The sequence below is a fragment of the Triticum urartu genome, chromosome 7 (assembly GCF_003073215.2).
Source record: "Triticum urartu cultivar G1812 chromosome 7, Tu2.1, whole genome shotgun sequence".
In the NCBI taxonomy this organism is placed as follows: domain Eukaryota; kingdom Viridiplantae; phylum Streptophyta; class Magnoliopsida; order Poales; family Poaceae; genus Triticum; species Triticum urartu.
Window position 1 is genome coordinate 13,362,740 of NC_053028.1, and position 11,330 is coordinate 13,374,069.

General features: G+C 43.6%; 1 protein-coding gene across 3 annotated transcripts; it reads left to right on the forward strand.

The window, feature by feature from the left end:
• Positions 1-271: 271 nt before the first annotated feature.
• Positions 272-7,778, forward strand: LOC125524977. Of its 3 annotated transcripts, none has more exons than XM_048689999.1 (9): positions 272-879; positions 1,650-1,804; positions 1,922-2,003; positions 4,688-4,825; positions 4,910-5,155; positions 6,212-6,319; positions 6,402-6,719; positions 6,851-6,912; positions 7,012-7,778. In XM_048689999.1, exons 1-9 carry the CDS (start codon positions 531-533, stop codon positions 7,486-7,488), a joined length of 1,935 nt encoding a protein of 644 aa, XP_048545956.1. In that variant the 5' UTR covers positions 272-530; the 3' UTR covers positions 7,489-7,778. The 3 variants fall into 3 exon arrangements, with proteins under 3 accessions (XP_048545956.1, XP_048545957.1, XP_048545955.1); XM_048689998.1 differs by having other exon boundaries at positions 273-879; positions 1,913-2,003; XM_048690000.1 differs by lacking the exons at positions 1,650-1,804; positions 1,922-2,003.
• The last annotated feature ends 3,552 nt before the right edge of the window (positions 7,779-11,330 follow it).

Sequence of the window (11,330 nt, forward strand, 5' to 3'; positions counted from 1 at the left end):
ATGGGGCATCCAGTTGGGTGGGAATTTCTCGTCCGAGCAGTGACCGAGCAGCCCGTCCGGACGTTGGGGCAGGTACAGGGGTCAGGTTGTAGATGCTCTTACGGGTATAGGGGTCCAGTTGTAGATGCTCTTACTACCAAGCAGAGTTGGAGTTGGGCAGCACATGTGACGGACAGGTGGGCCAGGCAAAGGCAGGTGCCCATCCTGTACTTGCTTCCAGGCAAATCTTTATCTCCATCTCACGTGACAAACGATCTTCCCCTGCTCTCTCTCTTCTCTCATCCTCTCAAAGTGAAACCCCATCTCTGCATTTGACAACGCCCATTGATTTCATCAACGTCAATAGATTAATCCCTTCTCTTCTTCCCCACACCACACACGGGCAGGGCTTCTAGCATGGAGACTGAGGTTACGCCTACGCCACTAGTATAAGAACCCCAGCTCCCCCTTGGGGCCGAGGCAGAGCAGAGCAGGACCTAGACTAGAGAGAACATCTTTAGTGCTGTACTATTTTGTGAGGAGGAGAGAGAATGATGGAGGTGGCAGTGGAGAGCCCGCAGCCAGCGGCGTGGGACCACTTCAAGGAGAAGGTGGAGATCATGGAGGAGGAGAACGGTGGTGCTTCCGCAGCCGCAGCCGCAGCCGCCGCCGCCGCTGCTGCAGGGGAGCTGCTGACCAGGGAGATCAAGAAGAGGTTGCTGAACCACGCCCATGAGAATGGGAATGGCCATGGCCATGTCAATGGAGGAGGACCAGAGGAGCTCAAGGTTGTTCCCGAGGAGGAGGACAAGGTGGAGGAGGCTCCTGAAGAGCCCAAGGTTGCTGAAGAGGAGCAGAAGTCGCACCTGCAGCAGACTATCTTCTTCGATGCAGCCAAAGGTAACACCTCTGTTTCTTACCCATCTGCTCCTGCTTAATTAATTTCATCTCATGGGAAGAAGAAGAAGAAGAAGATCGGAATGGGATTTAATTGGTTGCTTAATTAATTAATTTCTTGATGGATGTGGAGGCTGCATTATTTTCCTGCAGGATAGAACACCTGCTGCAGTTATTTCAGGCTCCATCTGCTTCTTATTCCTTAATTTGTCCATTTCTAGAAAACAATAATTCTCCAAAACATAGTCCATGTGTGCAGCACAAAACTAACTTTGTCATCTTGTAAGAGCTTTAGGCAGTGTCTGGATGGTGAAAAATGTAGAGAATTTTAATTACTGCTGCTGTCTCTGCTCCCTAATCAGTTTTATTTACCTGGGAGGGATCAACAGGATGCAGTGATTATTGCACTGGAGATCTTAGTCAGAAACCAGACAAAAAAGGACACGCGAAACGCATGCTAAAAAGGACAAAATCTCAGTGACAGTGATATATGCCAACATCCCTCTCATCTAATCTAGGTCTCACTCAGAATCTTTGGAAACCTTTTGCTGACCACTCAAATTAATCATATGTAGCCTTCCATGGCAGATGATGGCTCCACATGTCGGCGAAGTCTTTCTTAAAAGTTATCATTGAGATTAGACACTAACTCTCTCTTACAATTAGCTTTCTGTTGCTTCACTGAAGCGTTAGATTTGTGGTCGTTTTATAATACAGTAAAGCTAGTTTTCTATTGCTTACTGAAAGGTTAGCTTTCTATTGATTCACTGAAGGGTTATGGAAGTGCCGGCACTGCGATTGGACGTACCGCCTGACTAGTCTGTGCGAAAATGGTACCGTAGATCATCGAGGCTATCGTCACCAAATCGAGCAGAATCTCGAATCGTTGGTTGAGAAAAAGGATCGATTTACGGTTCACCGAACAAAGGTTAGTGCTGAGACCGAGCAATATGGCCGTAAAAAAATTTAGGACAGTTGTGATTAACTTCAGTTTGTCTGGCATACCTGCAATTCTATCTTTGTTTCTTTGCTCAAGCCTCCTCAGGCAGAGGAGGAGAAGGAGGAGGAGGAGGTTGCCGAAGAGGAGCAGGAGTGGCACAGGAGTATCTTCTTCGATGCAGCCAATGGTCACACCTCTGTTTCATACCCATCTGCTCCTCCTTAATTAATTAATTTATCACGGGAGGAAGTAGAGACTGGATTTTCTACTCTCGGGTGTACTACACCCGAGTTAGCAAAAACTTTGAAAAAAGTTTATCAAACGAAATCCAAAAAATCTGAAATTTTGCTACATCAAACTTTATCATATGTTTGAGGTTCGTGTCAAGTTTCATCGAAAAATAACATCCGAGGAGCTCTCACCGAAAAAAACAAAATCGCTGCTGAAAGTTTTGTGCACTGTTTGAGCAGTGATTTTGTTATTTTTGGTGAGAGCTCCTCAGATGTTATATTTAGATGAAATTTTGCAAGGACCTCACACATCTGATAATGTTTTATGTCCCAAAAGTTTAGATTTTTTGGACAATGTTTGATCACATTTTTTCAATCTTTTGCTAACTCGGGTGTACTACACCCGAGAGTAGCCACTACTTTCCGATATAAGAAGAATGAGATTTAGTTGGATGGTCCAAAATCCTCGATTGCATTATTTTTTCCTGCAGGAAAGAACTCCTGTTGCAGTGAGTTCAGGCTCCACCTGGTTGTTCTCCTTTAATTTGCCCATTTCTGGAAAGCAATAATTCGTGTGTTGGACCCTTTTCCAAAAAGTAATCCATATGTGTTGTGCAAAACTAACTTTGTCATCTTGCAATAGCTCTAGCTGCATGGTGAAAATGTGAGCAAATTTAATTTACTGCTGCTGTCTCTGCTCCCTCAGTTTTACCTTGTGATAAAAATTGCATTCAGTATCCTGGAGATCTTATTCAGAAACCAGACAAAAAAGGACACGGGAAACACATGCTAAAAAAGACAAAATCTCAGTGAAAGTGATAGGTGCCGACATCCCTCTCATCTAAATCTAATCTATGCCGCACTCAGAATCATTGGAAACCTTTTGCTGACCACGCAATTCAATGATGATATGTGGCCTTCCATGGCAGATGTCGAGGGCGACTCAGAAGCTCCCTGGATCCGCAAAGTCTTTCTTACAAGTTATCCTTGAGTTATGAAATGGAACCAGAAAGCTTTGCTTTGCTTTCTTTCATGGGATATTTCCCTCTCATACCCCGTCGCCGCTCGCCCCTGCAGGGCGATCGGGGGGCCAACCCTAGCACCCCGGCCGCCGTGATCCCATCTCTCCTTCCCCTCCACCGCCGCCGGCGGACAACGCCGGGCAGATCCCGTGCGTTCGACGGCGCGGCGGAGGGCTGCTCCTCCTTCTCGGGCTGTATGGCAGCGAGGGCGCCAGATCCGTGGAGGTGCGGCCTCTTCCTCGATCCGTGGCGGCGCGGTGGCTCTTGCTGGAGGCGTTTGTTATGGTACGAGGCCAGATGGCAAGAGGATGGAGGTGGGACTGGGCATCGCCGGCGGTGGCGGTGGCGTCCGGCCCGGGTCCGTCTTGGCGGAGGCGGCGGCGATTCCGGCCCAGATCCGAACATGGCGGTGACAGCATCCCCTCTGCCGGGGATGAGGGGCCAGATGGTGGGTCCTAGTGGTGGCGCTGGTGGCGGGCAGATCTTGGGATCCCGCAGGACATCGCAGGACGCGCGTGGCGGCCGGTGCTTCATCCAGCTTTGACAGTGCTTGATGCGGGATCGCGACGGCGGTTGCTGTTTTGTGGACGACGACAACGGCTGGTGCGACGGTGGGTGCTCCCTGTAGCGGCCGTAATCGGGGCGGCGGCCCCTCTTCTTCAATGACGGCAGCCTCTGGGATCGTGTGGGCGATTCGGAATCTGGATCTCGAGGTGGTGATGGCCTTCTGAGGCTGGTGGCGGTATGGGACGTCCCCTCCATCAATAGATCATGTTCGATGCGGCTCGGTAGGTGACACATTTGCCCTTTTCAGAATTGTCAGGTGGTGCCTGTCACCAATAGGTGAAGCCACCAGTGGACGTGATACTGGCGGATACTACGCATGGCGTATTATATGGAGACGTCAATTCATGTCTGCTACTAGCTGGTGATGCACGGTGGCTCTGGCGGAGGTGTCATGTTTAGCCTGCTGTTGTCGGATCGAAGGTGGTGCGACAGTAGCGGGAGGCAGGTGGTATGGGACGTCTTTGTCTTTCGTTGTCCCCTCCAGAGGTATCTGGCTATCAAGGTGTTGGTAGACGGATAAGGGTGGATGGTACATATGACTTCAGCAACGATCTTATGCACTCCGGTGAAAACACAAGATCTTTGATCAGACTATGTCATCACGCGTCTGCATCGTGTCCTTACTGAAGGTGGTGGATTGAAGTTTGGCTTTGGGGATGAGAATCTGGAGTTCAACCTTGTGGTGGACTCGCCATCAACGGCGCACGTGCGGCGATCCCTTCTTGAAGGCGTAATCTAGAAGTTGTGTATTTTTTCGTTTTATATTGTGTCTTGTATCATAGGGATTAGTGGCTATCTGGGAGAGGTACTGTCGTGAGGTATACGGTCACAGGGTTTGTTTTCCACTTTATTTCCGGGTCGATGGTGTCTGGCTGCTAGATTTTACACTATTAATAATATATGGTTGTATGCATCATCCTGATGCAAAGGCCAGGGTTATCCTCCTTTAAAAAAAGAGAGATTAGCCACCAACTCTCTCTTAAAATTAGCATTCCATTGCTTTACTTAAGGGTTAGTTTTGGTAAATCTTGCTTTCTGTTGCTTTACTGAAGGACTATGGAAGTGCGGGCACTGCGATTGGACGTACCGCTTGGCTAGTCCGTGCGGAAATGGTACCGTAGATCATCGAGGCTTAATGAAACCAGAGCATTTGGCAGTTGAATCATATTCGGAGAACCAAGCTGCTGAAGGTGTGTTACTTATGTTTTCCTGACCAATTTATCTGCAATTGATGCTTTGTTTCATCAGCTGAGCAATTTATTACTACATTCCAGATCCAGTGATCATGCCACTGCAGTCCGAGATGCAGAACTCCAACGATACAACCACTAAAATTGAATCTCGCACATATGCTCATCATAGTCATGGCACAGTTGTAAAACCAGTGCATTCGATAACCGAATCATCGTCGGAAGATCAGAACACGACAACCACCACAACTACAACCGCATCGGCAACAGCGACCACATCCTCTACAACCACATCAGCAGAAGCGACAACTCACTCATCGTCTTCTACAGGTGCGCATCATTATTTTTCGAGAGAAGTGCATATTACATCCTTCAACTCTAGCCCTAGTCTAATATACAACCTCCAACTTCAATACCATCTAATTTACACTCCCAACTCTTAAAACCAGGCAGAATTCAACCCTCCCCTCCCTGTTGACCGTTTTAACCTGTTGACCGGGTGAACAGTAGCTCTCAGCAAAAAAAGTGACGTCTATGAAATACTCCCTTCGTCCCATAATGTAAGACGTTTTTTGACACTACATCAGTGTAAAAAAACGTCCTATATTATGGACGGAGGGAGTAGTTAACAGTTCGTGTACTGTTTGGGCTGATATTTTTTTTGTTGAGAGACCATTGAAATGTCCAAACAAGCTGAAAATTGTCACCGACATCACGCGCTGTAATCGTCCACGCAAAAATAATTCGGATTTTTTTGAAAAAATAGTATTTTTTTGAATTTACTATTCACCTGGTAAAAAATCAAAATTGCTTGTTGAATTTTGTTTCCAACTCTTTTTTGAATTTACTGTTCACCCGTTGAAAAAACCAAAAAAAAAATTTGAATTCACCCAGTCAACATGTCAAAACTGGTCAACTGGGTCAAAGCCGGTCAACGAGGAGGCGAGGGTTGAATTCCGCCTGGTTTTGAGAGTTGAGGGATGTAAACTAGACGGTATTGGAGTTGAGGGGTGTATATTAGACTAGGGCTAGAGTTGGGAGGTGTAATATGCACCTCTCTCTTATTTTTTGAATGAACTTGCAGATGATTCCTTTTCCAAAAATAAGCGGCAATGGCTATATTTGCATAGAAATGCAAAATATGCCAAAGAAGGGTTAGCAGAGTTCCATCAATCATACCAACCTACATTTTTTTAATGGTAACCAATAAATTAAAAACAAACCGTGAATACAAAGGTACGAGACACAAGAGAGAAAAAGAGCTAGCTACAAAGCTACCAACTTTCATTTGTTTTCATATTAATCCTCCCATCATCACAGTTTATTTAGGATCACTATGTCAATGTAGTGAACTAGATTAACAGACAATAGAAACATGGCATGCAGGAATCTTTCACACAGAAGTAATTGAATGGATGACAGATGGCATGCCTCCCCTCAAGCCTGCCGATGGAGTTATCATGGATGCAACTCACCACCTACATGGACATGAAGGTAGGCCTGATAAACTGAGCAGTATGCATGGACTACTGTCATTCAGAGATGCAGCCTGATAACAGTAATTATATTTCTTCAGATGTTCATGGAACTACGACGACAACGTTCGAGAATGGCTCATTTACCACTCATGTAAGTCACACAACAGAACTCAAGGTCGATTACCCGAATGTGACCACTACCGCGAGGGGCAATTTACCAACCTCGCCGATTCCTCAAGCAGAAGATCAACCTTATGTAGCAGTGTCAGTCCCTGAAGATGTGAATCCTGCTGCTCCTAGCCCCCAACAGAGTGATGACTGGGATATACCAAAAGCCATAGTGTATGGTGGCTTAGTGGAGTCAGTCACCAGCCTCTCCGTTGTTTCAGCAGCAGCATCAAGTGGAGCAAAAACATGTCAGCTACTTACTTTCACTTATTTACATGATGGATTCTTTGCACAAAAAAACACATGATGAATGCACTATTTTGACACTGATATTTATATTATTCCATCTAATTAAATTCTGTTTTTCACTTGCCTGTAGTGGACATATTCATCTTGGGCATAGCCAACCTTATGGGAGGGCTTCCTCTCATTTTCCACAATGTAACAAACTTCTCTGCACACTGAATGTCACACTGTTCTTACTGATCACTGCAGAAAACTCAGAAAACTAACATATCCTTCCTTTCCCATCGACAACAGATTGCCGATCTAAGAGACATTCGAGATGTGAATGAGGACAACGAACGCGTCGGCCACTACTGGTTGCAGCTCGGAAGGCGGTCGAAAGCCCGACTCCACATGATCCTGGCCCTGCTCTCATACATCGTGTTCGGGCTACTTCCACCAATCCTCTACGGTCTGTCATTCCGTGAGAGCAATGACAGGGAGAACAAGATGATGGCCGTCGCCGGTGCTTCACTCGTCTGCATCGCTCTGCTAGCACTTGGAAAGGCGCATGTCAAGGAAGCACCCAGGACATACTTCAAGACCCTAATGTACTACCTGACAGTCGCTGTGAGCTCGTCGGGGCTGTCGTACGTAGCCGGCGTGCTGATCACGCGGCTCCTGGTGCACTTTGAAATTATCGAGCAAGGTGGGTCGGCTGCTCCTCCTTCTCTGGGCCTGTCACTCCCTCATTCTGTGGGTGCACAAACATCTGCCTGGGCCTCATTCTGAATTCTGAACTCTGAAGTTATTGGGAAACAGTGCTAAAAAAGAGAAGACATGTATGAGTGGCATTGGTGTTTAATCCTGACATATTGATAGCAGAAGTGAACTGGCAACCAGGCAACTGAGAAAGACCAATTGAAATGAACACAGGCCACTTAGTTGACCACACCAAACCGAGAAAAGCAAACACCCTCGAAAGAGTTGTTAGTACCCGGTGGTTCCACAGCAGTGCTTTTGTGTGTGTATTGTGTAAAAGAACCTAGATTGCGAATAAAAATCATTTGATTTTCGGTGTATCCGATGTGAAATGGAAGGGGGCATACAGTCCCAATCCTTTTCGGTGGTACACGTCCATTATTACGAAAATAGCCATAAGTTACGTGCCTATTATCCTTATTTTGTTTCTTGATGTTGTGTATTGAAACATTGGTTCCATGAATGTAATCAGGAAATCAACCTGTTCTTAAGAAGAAGATTTTTTTATGATGTTTGTCCTAAATTATGCGTGCTAACCTTAGCATGAAAAAGTAACAGAATGTTGTATTTTGCTCCAAACACTTCATTTTGTAAAAAAAACAATAGATGTGGATTACTCATGAGAATTTGGGATGGAGGTTTGTGCCCCTCTCTGCTAATGGGAAGACATGGTCACAAAGGATTGATTTAATTAGAGATGAAAACTAAAGCTACAGGAGCTGTATATATCACCATAGCATATAAGGTGTGGGTGCACCTGATATTCTCCCATTAATTCGCTTTGCTGCTGAGGAGTCTGGAGACGAACGTCTCTTCTGTAATCTGCTTATGAACATGTTATTGGCGGGCGTAGGCAAACCTTGAAGCTCCCTCCCCGCCCGATCAGGGCACGTTGGATTAATAGTCTGCCCCTCCCCACACGTTACCGGCAGCTGCAACCATTTTTTCTCTTGGAGCAAGGAACATTTGGCACCCCGTTCCATCCTTGCCGGTCCAATTCAGAAAGCATCCGAAGCAAACCCTAGTTGGGCACAGACAAAGCACTAACAGATCAAGCCGCCATGACTCGACCTCTGCCTGAGATAGAACGATGGCGCCATGGTGGAGGGCAGCCTCCCTCAGGAGAGCCACTCTCTACGAAACCAATTATTGGTTTCGCTAAAACTGACTGAAGCTCATGCCTGAGGCTGAGGCCGAGTGGTCAATCAGCTTAATCGGCTTCGTCGAGATCGACAGAGTCCAATCGGCATCGCCTAAGTCGACGGTTTATTACAGAATCGCGCATTATGTATCGAATTAGTGAAAAATGTATTACTATTCTTAAAAATAGCCTCCGTGGTTGCCCTCTGCACGGCTCTTATATTTTTCCACTAAACACAATATACACGGATAATTTTTCCAAACTGCTCTCTCGTATCAAGATCACTTCTTCCAGATTTCAAGAGTGGCTGTGACTCTAAGAACAGCAGATGCTCCTACACCGCAGCCTTCCCAACCACCAAATAAAAATGATTTAGCTCTGTAAGATATGACTTCTGCGGTACATATAGCGTTAACATTTTCAGTACGAACTCCCTCTGCCCCAAAGAAAGTTTGGCCAATCTAGTACAACTTTGTACAGGAGTGCATCTTTTACAAGAACGAATTGGGACGATGAATGATGCAATGTTGAATGTAAGGTCAATTGAGTAACCTGGAGATTCTCAACATAATTATTCTTCTTTTAGATAATAATAATACTAGTAGATAAATATTCTGTCAAAAGGTAACTTAATATTTTTCCACCATCAATGCAGGTGTTCTATACCAAAAACAAACCAAATTGCAATGCTTGTCCAATGAGAAGTGAATGTAGGCTTTAAGCAAGACATTCACAACTTATATTCGATCCTTGAGCCAAACTGCCTTATGTTGATTGAGATTTGTGACACATATTAGTTTCACTCAGAATACAACTATCTGCTAATTAGTTGGTTCTATTTGTTTCAAACATCATGTTTCATTTTATTGTGCAACTAAAACTTATCTCGGATTCTTGGTCTTAACTTGGCCCTCCTATGTTTGTGTACTTATTGATTTGTGAAATTCTTAGTTCTTCCGAATTTTCTTACGTTACCCAATTCCTTTTGATGAAGTGAGTGGTAGCATGCCCACTCTAAATTTCACTACCTGATTTGTGCCATGAGGAAAGTACATAGCAAAAGGATTTTCACACTAACAACTCTAACCCAATTATCGAGGAGCCAGCAAGTCCAGCACGGGAAGAACATCCATAAACTTTGGAAAAAGATATTGAAGATTATGATCCATATACTGCTCAAATACCGACCAGAATTGCTCAGAGAACATTTAACCAATATCTGGATCATAATCTTCAATATGATTTTCCAAAGTTTCTGAATGTTCTTTCTGTGTTGGACTGGCTAGCTACTCGATAATTGGCTCTGAATTGTTTGTGCTAAAAACCATTCACTGTACTTTCACCAAGCTTTTCTCATGAGGTGTAGAGAGTGCAAGCCATGCACTTCACTAAAAGGAATCGAGAGAAAAACAATCGGAAGGACAAGAAAATTCACAAATCAGTAATAATTAATTTGTACACAAAAGTAAAGAGCACCCATTTAAGACCAAGAATCCAAGATAAGTTTTGGCTGCACAAAATAAAATAAAAATGATATGTGTATCAAAATTAACAGAGCCATCGGATTATCAACAGATTATATTTTGAGCGGAAATAATATGTGTCATACAAATTTCAACCAGTGTAGCTTGGTGCAAGGACCAAATATAAGTTCTGAATGCCTTGCGAGGGCACTTGCGAAATGCCTACATTCATTTCACATTGGATAGGCATTGTAATTTGGTTTCTTTTGGTACGAAAGACATGAATTGATTGAGAAATATTTATTTATTCTTTCTAGGGAATATTTATGTACTAGTTAAAGAGAACAAATTCATCCTTAGATCCTATGAATATTGTTAAATCTGCTATATACTTTAGTTATTATTTGTACATGATGATTTATAGAGATTGCAATTTACATGGAAAGAATAACATATCATTTGCTGGTAAAAAACACAAGCTCGTAAATTTAAAATTATATTACTACACTCACAGTTTTTATTTATCAAGTTTACACCTACGAGGCCAAAGGTTAAGCGAAAAGATGAAACTGCCAGTTATTGGTAGGGAAGTACTTAAGAACAGTGCATTAATCATGTCGTCTTAATAGATTTACATATGTTACAATCACATAAGGAAATTAATGAGCATCTACCATATCCATACTGGAGGAGGATGGAGTTAGAACCCAGATTCTTGGAACTACATATGATGAAGAAAAGAAGTTTGAGAGGAATATCGGCTCCATACAGTATGATCTATAACACTAAGGCTGTGTTTAATAGCATAGTACTATATAAACCAAAGTATCAAAAATTTCAGTAATTTTGCCTATAGGTATGAGATACCATGGTTTTACTAAAACGAAGCATTTTGGAGTATTCACAATACATAGAACCTATTTGGCTGTTGCCTCACAATGCTATAAATTGTGTTGCCTAGCCGTTGCATTTAAGCACTCAGCAACTTTGTTTTTAAAAATGAGGTTTGGGGTTCTTTTTTTATGCAGAGAAAAAACTAGTATTAAAACCACAGTTATTAGGGGCAACCAAACAGCTCATTGTAAATAAAACTATGATAATCTCAAAAATTGTAGTATTCTTAAAATACTAAAAAAATACTTTGCTATCAAACGGGCCTAAAATAAGAATATATAGTGCAAGATCATGACAGATTTAACACGCCACTGAAAAATGTGTAGAAACGTGTGAGAGATGATATACTAAAAAGAAAGTAACAAATAGTGTAA